Below are 17,365 nucleotides of genomic sequence, written 5' to 3'. Positions count from 1 at the left end.
AGGTTGAGATCAGCGTTGATGTCTGACATTGAAAATAACATTGAAATTGCTGGCTATGATCAACATTGAAATAACGTTGAATTTTCCACCAATTCTAACAAAGAATCAACCTTGATTCAACTATGAAATAATCAATATTGAAATAACATGGAATTTCCAACCAATTATGACAATGAACCAACATTGATTCAGCTGAATATGTATACAGGTGTGTATATACAGTACAGGCCAAAAGTTTGGACACACCTTTTAATTGAATGTGTTTTCTTTATTTTCATGACTATTTATATTCTAGATTGTCACTGAAGTCATCAAGACTATGAATGAACACGTGGAATTATGTACTTAACAAAAAAAGGTGAAATAACTGAAAACATGTTTTATATTCTAGTTTCTTCCAAATAGCCACCCTTTGCTCTGATTACTTTTTCGCACACTCTTGGCATTCTCTCAATGAGCTTCAAGAGATAGTCACATGAAATGGTTTTCACTTCACAGGTGTGCTTGAAGCTCAACGAGAGAAAGCCAAGAGTGTGCAAAGCAGTAATCAGAGCAAAGGGTGGCTATTTTGAAGAAACTAGAATATTAAAAGTTTAGTCTTTGGCCTTTTTTTTGTTACTGTAAGTACATAACTCCACAGGTGTTCATTCATAGTTTTGATGCCTTCAGTGACAATCGACAATGTAAATGTCCAAACTTTTGGCCTGTACTGTATATATATATATATATATATATATATATATATATATATATATATATATATATATATATATATATATATACATATATATATATATATATATATATACATATATATATATATATATATATATATATATACATACATATGTATATACACACACATAAATGCATCGCATTATACATTGAAACAATGTCAATATTAAAGGGCCATTTAAAGACTTCAGCAAATTTCAGTTATGTTTAAAGGCAAGATTAAAATATATTTTGTTCTTACATTGAGCGAGTTAAGAGTCTTGGATGAGCAAAACATCTTATGCAACGTTCTTGTGTCATTCCCTATGAGATGATACGCATTCAACAAAAGTCACTGAAACTCCAAACTTGAGAAGAGTGTAAATAATTGTTGACTTGATTATCTAGGTTAAACATTGTGCTATAAAGCAAAAGACTTACTTAGCAGTCGCTGCCATTAGAACCATGGGCAGCATTATATCGCAACTTAGCACAGAGTGCCATAGATTTGTTTCAAGTGTTATATTCTAGCTCATTTTCTTCTGCAATTATATAGTAATAGGTGATGAAAACATCTTTATAAGCCATCATGCGTTTCGTTAGGTTTGGTGAGTGCCTCAATTGCTTTAACTGCTGTACTGTACACGAGGCTCATTACTTTAGGAGTGGGTGACGGAGGAGAGGCATGGTGTTGTAACGATACACCCCCCCCCCCCAGCCCCCACCCAGTAGGTACCTCAGCCTCCTGCAGAAAAAGCCCCAGGAGTGCTCAGTAAAAAACTGGTAGTGAAATTTACAAGCCTGCACAGTGGGCTTCCGTGTTAGAGGAAGGGAGACATGCATGGTGCCCTCAGGACGTGGACCCTCCCTGTAGCTGCAATGCCTAATCACAGCGGAACACAATAATGGGACTATGTGACGACAACGGGGACTTTGTCTGAGAGACAAGCACTTGAGGCTAGTATCACACACCCCTATGACAGCATGATTTCACCAGCCTTTAAGCTCATGACTGTTTCATTAACCTCCTTGACTGGTGGTGAGAAGGGAGCGTAATGGCTTCCATCCAGCAGAAGTAGCCTCGACACATCCCTGATGTTTGTACCAAACATTGTAAACATCTTAGCTAGGAAACTATGCACTTGACCTTCCTCGCTAGCATCCAAATAAACAAAATAAAATAAAAACAAACTTCCAAAGCAAATATACTTTGATGTGATGTGATTGCATGATGAGAGTGTTTCCGGCGTGGGATTTGAGGGAGGAAGACCAGTAAAGCAGTCCAGACTTACTTTGACGTAGGCTGTGTAGCGTTGGCACTCCTCCTTGTTGATGTCCAGGCTGAGCTGTTGGCTCTTCTGGCTGATCTGAGAGCCGCTCTGAATAAAGTAGACGCGGGACGGCAGGCTCTTTTGTCTCTTATCCACATCAGCCGTCAGGTTGTACAGCAACTCTGAATAAGACACATAGACACTGCATCAACAGAAGGCTACTTTGGGCATATGTGTATTGTAACTGTCCTTGTGTTAAGTAAATACAGCTATAGTAATATTACAAAACCCAAAACCAGTGAAGTTGGCAATTGTGTAAATCATAAATAAAAACAGAATACAATGATTTGCAAATCCTTTTCAACTTATATTCAATTGAATACACTGCAAAGAAAATATATTTAATGTTAGAACTGAGAAACTTAATTTGCAAATAATCATTCACTTAGAATTTAATGGCAGCCACACATTACAAAAAGTTGGCACAGGGGCATTTTTACCACTGTGTTACATGGCCTTTCCTTTTAACAACATTCAGTAAACGTTTGGGAATTATTTCCCATTCTTGCTCAATGTACAGCTTAAGTTGTCTGGAGTCTCCGTTGTGGTATTTTAGGCTTCATATTGCGCCACACATTCGCTCGTTGAGAAATGCTGTTCTTAAACTGTTCGACAATTTGCTCACGTATTTGTTCACAAAGTGGTGACCCTTGACCCATCCTTGTTTGTGAATGACTGAGCATTTCATGGAAGCTGCTTTTATACCCAATCATGGTACCCACCTGTTCCCAATTAGCCTGTTCACCTGTGGGATGTTCCAAATAAGGGTTTGATGAGCATTCCTCAACTTTCTCAGTCTTTTTTGCTACTTGTGCCAGCTTTTTTTTAAACATGTTGCAGGCATCAAATTCCAAATGAGCCAATATTTGCAAAAATTAACAAAGATTTCCAATTCGAACGTTAATTATCTTGTCTTTGCAGTCTATTCAGCATCAAAAAGCTCCAGTACATTCAAAACAGCGCAGCGAGGATCCTGACGAGAGTGCGTAAGCTTGATCATATCACACCTATTCTCAAATCACTCCACTGGCTCCCTATCGCATCCCGGACCCAATTTAAGATTAACCTGCTCACTCACCAATGCATCTACGGCAACGCCCCCTCCTACCTCAAGGACCTAGTTTCCCCTCAACCTCCTACCCGCAACCTCCACTCCTCAAACACTAACCTCCTCAAACCCATCAGGACAAAGTTACAATGTATGAGCCGCCTAGCTTTTTGCTCGACCGCTCCCGAACTTTGGAACGCTCTCCCCGACCATCTTAGAGCACCGCAGTCGGTCTACCATTTTAAGAAGGGACTAAAAACCCACCTTTTTAACACAGCTTTTATCTAATTTTTCTGCCTTCTTGTTTTTAAATACACTGCTTGCTTATCTGTTTTTTCATGCTTTTATTTCTATTTTTATCTATGTTTCTGTTTTATCTAGTGTGTGTCTTGATTTCATTTCTATTTTAATTTTTTATTATATATTCTTACTTTCTATTTTTATTTTTATACTTTGTAGCACTTTGAGATTTTAACAAATATAAAGTGTGTTACAAATGTAATTCATTATTATTATTATTATTATTCAATTGAATATAGGTTGAAAAGGATTTGCAAATCATTGTATTCTGTTTTTATTCACGATTTACACAACGTGCCAACTTTACTGGTTTTGGGTTTTGTAGATAGTGGTGTCTTAATGTAAATAAACAGTTCACATCAAATACAGGCACTTAATCAAAACTGAACATTGAGACCTGCAGTGCAAATGATAAATAATTTAAAAAATTAAGAAACATTTATTAAATTGTTGTTTTTTTTGCTGTTAACAAATTCAATAAAACAAGGATTATTGGGCTCTGCCTTAGTCTATGCCTCGCCTCTCCAGAATGTTTAATAACTGCAATAAAAACAAAAAGCCTGAAATCCTAGGTGGTTAATAAAAAGGAGCTATTTTTAGTCTGAGACGACTAAGTCAGAAGTTCTAACGTAAGGTGAAAAGATGATGAAAATCCTTGTAAAAGAAAACCAATCCTCCAGCTGGTAAGGCTGAGCATGCCTTTATAACACCCTTGTGGTGTATTAGCAACAGAGAAAATGACCTCAAGAAAGAGAGAAATCATCAAAAGTGTGGTGAAGTCAAGCGTAAGTGGTGTTTCTGAGGAAACTATACACACGCTTCTTGTCATTCAAACTCCAGCACCATGAATGAATCAGCCTCAGTCTGTAGTAATTACTCTGAGAGGGTGTTACACTGGTAAAACACAGGGGAGGGGTGACGAACACACCCCTCTAGGACCGAACCCTACTGTTTCCTCCAGTCCAAGAGAGGCAGAGTCATGATCTCACTACAAAGAAGGCAACGGACGTCACCAAAACACATGGCGCTGCACTTTCCACACGGTTTGCCAGGCAGCCGAACAGAGACGCCTTATTCCTAAAAGCTTGGACGCAGTCATGATGTAAGCGTGCCTTTACTCCCCTTGGGGTTGGGGGCTGACCACACCCAAACACAGGAACAGGACAACACCTCTGCGCTTCGTAGGCCAAAGGCTAAACACACAGACGGTCTCCCTGTCCAGGCAGAATTGCTCAGTGTGATTCCACTTTAAAAAGTGACTCTTTTCATATGAGCAGCAAAAGGTCAGGAAGTAAGAATTTCACTTGAGCAACAGCACCGGCAAATTGCCAAATGACATTTTTGGTTTTGAAAGTTATTTTTTCACAATGGGTTGCATGAAAGAATGGAATTACAAGGGACCTATGATTTGTTTTAATCTACATTTTAAACTCTTATTTGTGGTCTAGATAATATATATTGGATCTGCATTGGTGTAAATTTTGTTCGATCTGCTACTTTTATAAGCTACTTTCTGCATATATCTGCAAGGTGTTGGTTTCTGAAAGCGTTCCCAGATTGCAAATGAAACCACGAACCACCCTCTCCGAAAATATCATAATTTAGCTTTTAAAAATGTACACCGTTAAAATATACATCTTAAAGACCAAAAGAAACTTCATAGACATTATACAGATTCACCCGGTCACAACATTAGATACACCTCCGATTGACACAGAGCTACATTAAAAAAGCTGCTTTTACCAGCATTTATGTCACTGCATGCCACATGTTGGTGTTATTAAGCGCATACCGCGATTAGATGAAAATAATATTTTATCCTACCTTTTTTTCTGTTTCCTCAAACTCACCTGGCCTCATACTCTGGCTAGTAGCTTTACTTAATGTCCATATATGTACGTCCACCTTACTGTGTTGTCACAACATAGCAAGACTGCAAAAGCTAGCGAGCAGAGCCATCCATAACAGTGTGCAAGCTCACACCCAAATGCATGAACATTATGACATGATGCTTTGACATAGTTTAACAAAATTATCCAACATTGTAACATTTGTATGTCAGAAAAGACAATGATATCATCATAGGTCCATTTCAAAATAGCAGTAACAAGTGTATACAGTGTCTCATACCATTTTTTTCGCGGTATATTTCTTTCATGGGTCAATACTATCAAAATTAAACTTGGATATACTTCAGAGTAGTCTGTGTACAGCTTCTATAGTGGCATAAACTTAAAATCCACCGGCAATGATTCCACACACAGCCATTATTAAATAGCTATGAAGGTGGCAACACAAATGAGTACAAAGATAATTGTGCCTGGTGGTGGGAGTATCATGGTCTGGGGATGCACAAGTGCTGCGGTTTATTTTGGGAAACATGAATTCAGACCTGAACCTAATTGAGTCCCTGTCAGGTAACCTGCAGGGGAACCAAGGTAGAGTAGTGCGAATAGAAAAGGATTCCGGTAACAACATTGGCAGCTTTGGTGGATTCCATGTCCAAGAAAATGAATTAAAGTACCAGCAGAGTGGGAAAAAAAGTTGCCTCTATATTGAAGCTATTATCATATATATTTGATTTATGACACCTAAAGACTTACCAAGTTTGCGAGTAAATAGATATGACCAAAATAGTATCAATCTCATGGAGATTCCCGAGCCATTTTGAGAGATAATGATGAAGCCAGTCACGTGATCACATGACGTAAAGTTAGGAACCAAATATCCCTTCCCATCAACAACAATGCTAATCAAGCAGACTTTGTGAGAGCCAACAACGATTATTTTGGGAAAAATTATGATCCAGGACCTTATATTTTTATACCCGAACACAAAGAGGATGAGCAATACGTTTTAGAAAGCCAACTACTACCCGGCGGATGCAGCTTTATTGTGACACTAGCATCCGCAGCGTTGCTAGATGCTAAACATACAAACTAACCATAACAAATTAGAATACAACAAACACTTACTGTAATATTTACACTCTTGCTGGGATGTCGACAGACGGGACGCTCACATAGTCCCGTTTAGATGAAGAATTCATCACTGAGGGTTAAAAAAAGTTCTTGCAGAAAGCAACTTTAGGGATCTTTTTTGCTATTTTGCGGGGATCTAAAAGCCAACCAGCCTCTCGGTCCACGGCCATATTTGTTTCTAACCAGGTGAGAGATGCTTGAATTATAATCTAGAATGTACTTTTAGCAAGTTTGAGACGAAGCAGAAGCAGCTGTGGGCTTATAGTGTGTCAACAATAGCAGCGTAAGCTAGCATTAGCTCAATGCTATCAATGTGCCGCTAAAATTGTCTGCGTTGGCGCTTAAATTAACAATATCACTTATATTTGGTTAATTTTCAGGTAACGACATGAAAACGGAATATTGTTGGCGGTTACTGGATATTTTAGAGAGGGTATAATGGGTGCAATAGAGCAGTGGTCCCCAACCACCGGGCCGTGGATCTATTGGTACCGGGCCGCACAAGAAATAAAAACATAATAAAATTAAAAAATTAAAAACTTTTTTTTAATTTTTTTTATTAAATCAACATAAAAAACACAAGATACACTTACAATTAGTGCACCAACCCAAAAAACCTCCCTCCCCCATTTACACTCATTCGCACAAAAGGGTGGTTTCTTTCTGTTATTAATATTTCTGGTTCCTACATTATATATCAATATAGATCAATACAGTCAGCAGGGATACAGTCCGTAAGCACGCATGATTGTATTTTTTTATGACTAAAAAAAAACAAAAAAAAAACATATCACCCCCCCAATTAACATTGCTGTATGTATACTTTTGACCCAGCAGATTTGGTCACATTTTCAATAGACACATAATAAATTCATAAAAGAACCAAACTTCATGAATTGTTTTTGTGACCAACAAGTATGCGCTCCAATCACTCTATCACACAAAAAATAAAAGTTGTAGAAATTATTGGAAACTCAAGATGGATACGATGAAACACAATCAAGCATATAAAGTCAATTTGTTTTTCCACTTTTTCCACATGTATATAGTATGCATTTCATACTATACATTACCTTTTGCACTATATTAATGTATATTATTATGTGTTGTCAACTTTGTACTTTTTTATTTCATTGCCTGAAATAAATAAATAAATGAAAAAAAAAAAAAAAGAAACTCTACCGGTACTTGAAGGCTTGAGAACAAAGGCTATCATACTTTAAAATGACACAATTTGGACATGTTCACTGTGAGGTGTACTGACTTGTGTTGCCAGCTATTTAACCGACAATGGTAAAAATGGTAAATGGGTCGTACTTGTATAGCGCTTTTCTCCCTTTTTAAGGAACTCAGCGCTTTGACACTATTTTCCACACTCACCCATTCACACACACACATTCACACACTGATGTCGGGAGCTACCATGCACGGCGCTAACCAGTCCCATCAGGAGCAAGGGTGAAGTGTTTTGCTCAAGGACACAACGGACATGACTAGGATGGTAGAAGGTGGGGATTGAACCAGTAACCCTCAGATTGCTGGCACGGCCACTCTCCCAACTTCGCCACGCCGTCACCCTATGTGTATGTGACTTGTTTTAGTAAATCTATGCTGTTGTGCAAGCTGTACAATGACTACTCTAAGGTATAGCCACATTTTATTTATATGCTACTATTTCTTGAGAAGTTGTAATAAAATGCCTGCAAAGATTTGGTCACTTTTGTGAAATACTGTATAAATGTCACAGCACTTGATTTTTTTTACCCTCTCACCTATTTGTCCTGGAAGTTGTCGCCCACGGAAGCGCATGCAGACCGTGACGTTGAAGCAGTTTATGTTCTGGAGAGCCTCATGACACTGAGGCACAGAGATGTTGATGGACGCAGGCAAGAAGATGGAGACGTCCACCGTAACGACAGGCCGGGACCTTCCACCACATTTCACAGGAATAAAATGTGGATTAGGGAACGTGATCAGGAAGTAGACAAAATGCTGCTTCGTTTACAGGACAGGAGTGAAACTTAAGACTCTGGGGCCAGATCTGGCCTGCCACATCATTTTATATGGCCCACGAAAGCCTGGAATTTGTATGTGTTGATAAAGTACTTTATCTTGCATAACTTTTAAACGTCAATATCAAATAATGTAACAGATACATTCCAAACATTTATTTGTTAGAATAAAGATAAATACTTAAATATATCCTTGACTTATGATTTCAAAGTTATCCATGAAATTGTACACTGTAAAAATGACAATAAAAAAAAAACTGGAAGCTCATTCAATTTACTTGGAATTTTACCGTGAAAAAAACTGGTATAGTTTTTCTATTTAGAGTAATATAATTTTACGGTAACAAATGTGTCAACTGAGATGCCAGTTTTGTACCGCAAAATCTACAGATTTGTTATGTACTTAACAGAAAAAGGTGAAATAACTGAAAACATGTTTTATATTGTAGTTTCTTCAAAATAGCCACCCTTTGCTCTGATTACTTTTTTGCACACTCTTGGCATTCTCTCCATGAGCTTCAATAGGTGACTACCATGTCAAGAGTCTGCAGTACAGTACTGTATTAATATATATATACAGTACAGGCCAAAAGTATGGACACACCTTCTCCTCATTCAATGCGTTTTCTTTATTTGCATGACTATTTATATTGTAGATAGACACCTGTGAAGTGAAAACCCTTTCAGGTGACTACCTCTTGAAGCTCATCAAGAGAATGCCAGGAGTGTGCAAAGCAGTAATCAGAGCAAAGGGTGGCTATTTTGAAGAAACTAGAATATAAAACATGTTATCAGTTATTTTACATTTTTTTGTTAAGTACATAACTCCACATGTGTTCATTAATAGTTGTGATGCCTTCAGTGACAATCTACAATATAAATAGTCATGAAAATAAAGAAAACGCATTGAATGAGAAGGTGTGTCCAAACTTTTGGCCTGTACTGTATATATATATATATATATATATATACATATATATATATATATATATTTACACACACACACACACACACACACACACACACACACACACACACACACACACACACACACACACACACACACACACACACACATATATATATATATACACACACACACACACACACACACACACACACACACACACACACATATATATATATATATATATATATATATATATATATATATATATATATATATATATATATATATATATATATATATATATATATATATATATACATACACATTTACACACACACACACACACACACACACACACACACACACACACACACACACACACACACACACACACACACACACACACACACACACACACATATATATCAAAGCATAATAAAAAATTTGGTTCTGAATTAAGCATTTTCAAGCTTAAAAATGGCTAAATAAAATAAAAATATCAATACTACAGTAGCATTAGCCACAAAAACAGACAAAACCAATCAGAGCGCACGGTTCAGTATCGTGGCCACTGATTGGCTCAGCCTTAGGCAGCATTACTATATTGCAGGGGTGTCACACTGGTTTTGAATGAGCGCCACATTACAGTAATGCCTGCCCTCAGAGGGCTATTTCTTACTCTATATACATATACATGTTTAATATATGTAAGGATTCACCTCATGATAACATTACACACTTGCCTATGAGTTTCAATTCAGTCGTTCCTCGTTTATCGCTGTGAATTGGTTCTGGATATCACTGCAATAATTAAATTTCCGCTAAGTTGGAATAATTTCTTATAAATCAAATGTTTTCATATTTAGAACATAAAACAACTTGTTTACAACCTTATAAATATGTTTTCAACGTCACAAGAGCCCCTTTAGACATGAAATAACATCCTTTACAGTGTGTTATAAATTGCAGGGTCACCGTTACTCACCTCAGAAGCACCACACTGTCTGCCATAAAAGCTCCAATTGTGACATCTGCAACAAAAACATGTCATACGGAATTGACTCTTCATCGTATGACTTTATAATATACACCTGCAATTGTTCAACAAAAAAATCATTGAGAGTCAATCTGGTTCAGATTGAATGAGAGCTCAGGAATGTTGTAAACAAACTGCCTCTGTCACGAGCATGCTGAGATTGCAAGAGAACGAGGGTCACAACTCATGACTTTAAAGACAAATATTTAATGTTCTCCTCTGCTCGGTGAGGTTTTCGGTTTCAATTTTATGATGTGGTCGGGGAAACTGATCAAACCTCAATCCCATCTGATAAGACCCTACCTGTGTATCCGTTGCCGTCCATGTCCACACTGCCAGATATGGACTGGCCGAACATCTGGAGACCAGGACTGACACTGCGCCCAGTTATTTTCTGTAACACAAGATACCACACAGTAAAAAGTACAGTTTAAGCTAACAAGGAGAGAGAACGACGAGAGAGAACACTGTGTGAGACTTCCACTTTGCTGTGTGTTTGTTTTTCCACAGTGACAGATTTAAAAGCATTTGGGGGTCGAGTCAGAGAGCAGTCATGAATACAGAATCATTAGCAAAACATGTCAAAATGAGGAATTAAGTGTCCTTAAAGTGGCCTTTTACATTTAACATGCCAAAAAAAAAAAAAAAGAAAAGATTCAGGACAGGAAAAAACAAAACATGTTTAGTTAAAAAATGTGAGGTTTTCTTTTTTTCATATGATCTATCTTCAAAATAGTCCTAATTCCATCAAATAATTCAAGCATTACATTTCACAGGCTTGTGAAGCACAGGCTGCTAAAAACGACACATGAAAAACCAGAAATTCTTTATTATGGGACAATGTAAGCCTTATTTTATTGCTTTTTTTATTATCCTAAAATACAATGTCTTAATAACAGTTTGGCCTAATAACAATAATAGTAAGAACCGATGTGGTCTCTATTAGCAGGGCTAAGAAAATTAGCTATAGTTAACTACACCCCTCCAAAAAATAATAATAATAATATATATATATATATAAATTACTAGTATAATTTGTAATTCACAAAAGTACACTGCAAAAAAGATTGGACAAAATACAAAATAAAAATACTATATTTTAGGAAACTATTGAAATTATCTGTGCATGCAGCTAGTTAATTTTACTTGATAGAACTTTCCTCCAGAAGGTCTTATCTTTGTCCATGTGATGTCAAATGAAACAAAAATGTAGCTGTTTGGCCACAATACCCAGCAATATGTTTGGAGGAGAAAAGGTGAGGCCTTCAATCCCAGGAACACCATGCTTACCGTCAAGCATGGTGGTGGTAGTATTTTGCTCTGGGCCTATTTTTCTGCCAATGGAACTGGTGCTTTACAGAGAGTAAATGGGACAATGAAAAAGGAGGATTACCTCCAAATTCTTCAGGACAACCTAAAATCATCAGCCCGGAGGTTGGGTCTTGGGCGCAGTTGGGTGTTCCAACAGGACATTGACCCCAAACACACGTCAAAAGTGGTAAAGGAATGGCTAAATCAGGCTAGAATTAGGTTTTAGAATGGCCTTCCCAAAGTCCTGACCTAAATGTGTGGACAATGCCAAAGAAACAAGTCCATGTCAGAAAACCAACAAATTTAACTGAACTGCACCAATTTTGTCAAGAGGAGTGGTCAAAAATTCAACCACAAGCTTTCCAGAAGCTTGTGGATGGCTACCAAAAGCGCTTTATTGCAGTGAAACTTGCCAAGGGACATGTAACCAAATATTAACATTGCTGTATGTATACTTTTGACCCTGCAGATGTGGTCACATTTTCAGTAGACCCATAACAAATTCATAAAAGAACCAAACTTCATGAATGTTTTTTTGTGACAAATAAGTATGTGCTCCAATCACTCTATCACCAAAAAAAATAAGAGTTGTAGAAATTATTGGAAACTCAAGACAGGCATGACATTATGTTCTTTACAAGTGTATGTAAACTTTTGACCACGACTGTAGTTTTGGGGAAAAAAAGCATAATTCAATTTGCAATTCTTAAGTTACGCATCCTCGGGATGTTGCAGAATCTTTAAACAAGATTTTCTATGTGAGGAAAACCAAAATATCTTATTTGAATAGTTATTTTCTCAATGTTAACATTTCTGAACTAGAATAGACACACATAAATATTCATGCTAAAATAAAGATTAAGATGTAAATTAAATGACTAAAAATAAGTAAATTGCCCTTAAAAGTAGGAAGAAAAAAGAAAAAGTACAATTTTGGCAAGTGGCAAATGTAGTGTAATTACTGTAGTTACCAGGAAATATAATTAATTATTGCCCTACTTTTTTGAAAAATCTTCAAATATCTCGGATTAGACAAGAATTTCATGAGATGAGGGTTACTCCCACGTGACCCACTTCCATCTGGAAAACACCAGTTTTAAGTCTGTGTTCCTGTTCAGAGTTCCAATGTCCTAAAACGCACCTCCCATGAGAGAGAAGGTGAAAGGTGTTGTGTGGGTGTGTGGAGGACAGAGAGACAGGGTGCATATTGAATAAGAGAAGTGATGGAATAAAGGTAAAGCTAAAAAATTGCTTCAGACCTTGTGTGGCTTTGCCGGGAATCTACAATAATAACACGCTACATTTCACTCTGGGTAGTGGTGTTTAAACTGGTAATTCCTGTAGTAGTAACTATACACTGCAAATTAGCGCTTGGTCAAAAACAATGACTTTAACAGCCGTGGCTGTAGGCAACCTCCTGCCATATTTTTTTATTAAATCTGCAGGAGAGCAGTAGCTGCATTTGAAGTATTATGAGTGGTCAGCATCCAGCAGCTGAATCAATCTTTGCCTGCACTATAAACTGTTGTTTACGCTACTCAGCTGTTAGTGTGAAACTCATGTATGTCACACTTGTTGTACTGTTGTTTACAGTGTGTCCATCAGTAATGCGTGGGTTAATGCTGGATCGACAATTTCCCCTTTACCACTATTACAGCATTGGTTCTGTTGCTGCAGTGTTGTGCAATATACGGCGGAGCCTCAACTTACAAGCACATTGTGTTCCATGACCGAGCTCGGAACTCAGAACACTCAAAACTTAAAGCAGCCTCGCCCATTGAAATGAATTTAAATCAATTTATCTGTGCTTAGTCCTCAAAAAAGACCACCGTTTTAACTACTCAGTGGCCTAGTGGTTAGAGTGTCCACCCTGAGATCGGTAGGTTGTGAGTTCAAACCCCGCCCGAGTCATACTAAAGACTATAAAAATGACCCATTACCTCCCTGCTTGGCACTCAGCATCAAGGGTTGGAATTGGGGGTTAAATCACCAAAAATGATTCCCGGGTGCGGCACCGCTGCTGCCCACTGCTCCCATCACCTCCCAGGGGGTGAACAAGGGGATGGGTAAAAAGCAGAGGACAAATTTTACCACACCTAGTGTGTGTGTGACAATCATTGGTACTTTAACTTTAACTTAATATATGCCATGCCTTTTACGAATAAAAACAAACTTTTGGACAATAAATATTTTTTTTCAAAAACAACACAATTGCATGTACTAACTGTAAATACAATCGTACTAGTTTTATGAAAATATGAAGTAATATTGTTCAGCCTTTACCTTTGCGGACTGGACTGATGTAGTGTCTCCTTCGGACTGCTTTTCCGTCAAATGCTGCCAATTTCCGCTTATTATGAGCAACTAGATTTCATAGAGCAGGTTAGGTGTTTCTTTCTTGACATCTGGCAACAGTGTCTCCTTCGCGTAACAATAGGAATTAAGAAATCACTTTTTATGTTCCATATGGACGTATTTGAGTGATGGACCGGATAGGTCAGCAATGACAACAAGTGATATGTACAGTATGTCTCTGTACCAAAGGTACGGTAATTAATTCCTCGACCGTCCAGTTTGTTGAGACAGAACACATTGAAACACGTCAAACACAGCATCTGCAGCTTCTTAATATTTTTCTGGATACAAGTTTGTTGTTTGGATGTGTTTGGCTTTCTGCCGCTTGATGCTGGCTGCAGCTGACGATACGATGGGGATGACAGGAAACACATATTTGAAATGGTTTGTTTCTCTGATGTATTATTCTGCTTCTCTCTCCTTCGTACAGACATTCTTAGGTGCAATGGTTGTAGATCAGGATTGTGTCGATCACTGAGCGGTGCTAAAACACGCAGCTCAACTGTCGAATCAAAACCTATGTTTGTTTCTTGTGCAAATAAAGCAGGAACAATGTGGAACAATAATTTTACTTTTTATCATTCAAACAAACTACAACTGCTGGTGAAAATGCCCAAAAGTCAAGGTATACTCACAACTTAAAGCAAAACAAAAGGCTGAAAGAAAGCTCATATCTCATATTACGCCTTATTTATTGTACTTGTATGTTGAGGTACTTGAACATAAACAACCGTGTGTTAAAGACAGCTATGTTTTACTTTCCACTTCATCATGCATTCTACAGTAGAAAGGGGATTTATATAGCCCCATTCATCATGGTTTACCTGACACATGAAACGTGACACATTGGGGGTGCACTATCCACTTTAGCTGCCAGATTGCAGTCGAATGTTAAATATCTTCATATTTGTTTTGTGGCAATTCCAACTTTGAGCAAAGTGTCAGTTGCTATGTAGCATGGCGCTGTCACGCCAAATTTCTTACCCCTACAAACCCCCCCATTTACTTCCGGGGTCATTTCCTCTTACGTCATTTCCTCTTACTTACGTCATTTCCTCTTACGTCATTGACAGCGATCGATAGAATCCAAATCTCCTGAAAATGGTGGTGTCGCTGAATGACATTTGTCTTTACCTTTCCCAGGGGACTTATGTCAAACACCAGCAGGCTTCGAAAAATTCCAGGCGGAGTGTTAGGGAAAATTTCAGGCGGAGTGTTAGGGCCGCTGCTGGGAACTTCTGTCTTCGTGGTAACGTGCAAAAAATATTAAGTTAATTTGTCCTATTAATACAGACGTTTTGTTAACGCTATATTATAAAAAACAAAAAAAAACAAAAAAAAAACAAGTATCCTTCCAGCGACGGGCAGTCAAAGCCGAAGTGTTATCGATCGCTGTCAATGACGTAAGAGGAAATGACCCCGGAAGTAAATGGGGTGGGGGAAGGTTTTTGTAGGGGGAAGAAATTTGGCGTGACAGCGCTTTTAATACTTTTCAGCAAAATGTTCAACCCCCTCCCCACCCTTCCTCTCATGCAAGATCCACCCAGCAATGGGGCCATACAAATCCCTTCCCTGCTGTAAATTATTATTTAGGTTCAATTAGTAATGGTCAACGTTGCTATTAACCATTTGGAGCATGAAAGTACATAGTACTGTAGGTTAAAAGCTTTGGGGGGGCCTCCTTGCAATTCTCTACAACCTCAGCATGTGCTCTTCAACACACACGCATGCAAGGTGACCACATGGTCTTGATTTAAAATAACAGTACGATATACAATTTAACAATAACGACTCACCATTGAGTATTTTCTGATGATTCCTGCGGCATCCCCATGGTAGATATAAACAGCTCCTCCGTAATCATCTTCCTTGGGCGCTCCTATGGCAACATCTGCAGAGGAAGATGGCGATCAAGAGCATATCTATGAAACGCCACACGAACAACGACACTTTCTGTTTGGGCTTCAATGTGTGTTTACTTTCTGCCGGACAGTAACAGAGTGGACCGACACCAGCAGATGACATGGCACCCCAAACCATCACTGATGGTGGAAACTTTACACTAGACTTCAGGCAACGTGGATCCTGTGCCTCTCCTGTCTTCCTCCAGACTCTGGGACCTCGATTTCCAAAGGAATTCCACTCTGTTTCCTGAGATCCAGGGTCAACGCAGCCGTCTACCAGCAAGTTTTAGAGCACTTCATGCTTCCTGCTGCTGACCTGCTCTATGGAGATGGAGATTTCAAGTTCCAACAGGACTTGGCGCCTGCACACAGCGCAAAATCTACCCGTGCCTGGTTTACGGACCATGGTATTTCTGTTCTAAATTGGCCCGCCAACTCCCCTGACCTTAGCCCCATAGAAAATCTGTGGGGTATTGTGAAAAGGAAGATGCAGAATGCCAGACCCAAAAACGCAGAAGAGTTGAAGGCCACTATCAGAGCAACCTGGGCTCTCATAACACCTGAGCAGTGCCAGAAACTCATCGACTCCATGCCACGCCGCATTAACGCAGTAATTGAGGCAAAAGGAGCTCCAACCAAGTATTGAGTATTGTACATGCTCATATTTTTCATTTTCATACTTTTCAGTTGGCCAACATTTCTAAAAATCCGTTTTTTGTATTAGCCTTACACAATATTCTAATTTTGTGACACACGGAATTTTGGATTTTCATTTGTTGCCACTTCAAATCATCAAAATTAAATGAAATAAACATTTGAATGCATCAGTCTGTGTGCAATGAATAAATAAAATGTACAAGTTACACCTTTTGAATGCAATTACTGAAATAAATCAAGTTTTTCAAAATATTCTAATTTACTGGCTTTTACCTGTATATACTGTATATATACATATATATATAAAAAAATAAATACACTGTAATGTGTTTAGTGTCAACATACTATTAGCATAAATTATATATATATATACATATATATATATATATATATATACATATATATATATATATATATATATATATATATATATATATATATATATATATGTATACACACACATATATACAGTACAGGCCAAAAGTTTGGACACACCTTCTCATTTCAATGGGTTTTCTTTATTTTCATGACTATTCACATTGTAGATTGTCACTGAAGGCATCAAAACTATGACACCTGTGAAGTAAAAAACATTTCAGGTGACTACCTCTTGAAGCTCATCGAGAGAATGCCAAGAGTGTGCAAAGCAGTAATCAGAGCAAAAGGTGGCTATTTTGAAGAAACTAGAATACAACAACTTTTTTTTGTTAGTTCTCCGTTTTTTGTTAAGTACATAACTCCACGTGTTCATTCATAGTTTTTATACCTTCAGTGACAATCTACAATGTAAATAGTCATGAAAATAA

General features: G+C 37.8%; 1 protein-coding gene across 3 annotated transcripts in view; it reads right to left on the bottom strand.

Annotated features, from left to right (window-relative positions):
• itga9 (integrin, alpha 9) overlaps window positions 1–17,365 on the bottom strand; it is a 127,769-nt gene that overhangs the window by 75,229 nt on the left and 35,175 nt on the right. For all 3 annotated transcript variants that reach the window (XM_061959430.1, XM_061959449.2, XM_061959440.1), the window contains 5 exons: window positions 15,795–15,889; window positions 10,636–10,726; window positions 10,282–10,327; window positions 8,147–8,301; window positions 2,007–2,167 (listed from right to left, as the gene is read on the bottom strand). In XM_061959430.1, the coding sequence (XP_061815414.1) occupies window positions 2,007–2,167; window positions 8,147–8,301; window positions 10,282–10,327; window positions 10,636–10,726; window positions 15,795–15,889 (548 nt within the window). The remainder of the gene's footprint in view (window positions 1–2,006; window positions 2,168–8,146; window positions 8,302–10,281; window positions 10,328–10,635; window positions 10,727–15,794; window positions 15,890–17,365) is intronic.

Source organism: Nerophis lumbriciformis, linkage group LG02, assembly GCF_033978685.3.
Source record: "Nerophis lumbriciformis linkage group LG02, RoL_Nlum_v2.1, whole genome shotgun sequence".
In the NCBI taxonomy this organism is placed as follows: domain Eukaryota; kingdom Metazoa; phylum Chordata; class Actinopteri; order Syngnathiformes; family Syngnathidae; genus Nerophis; species Nerophis lumbriciformis.
Note: the sequence above shows the minus strand (reverse complement) of the source record. Positions and strands in the feature narration are given on the sequence as shown.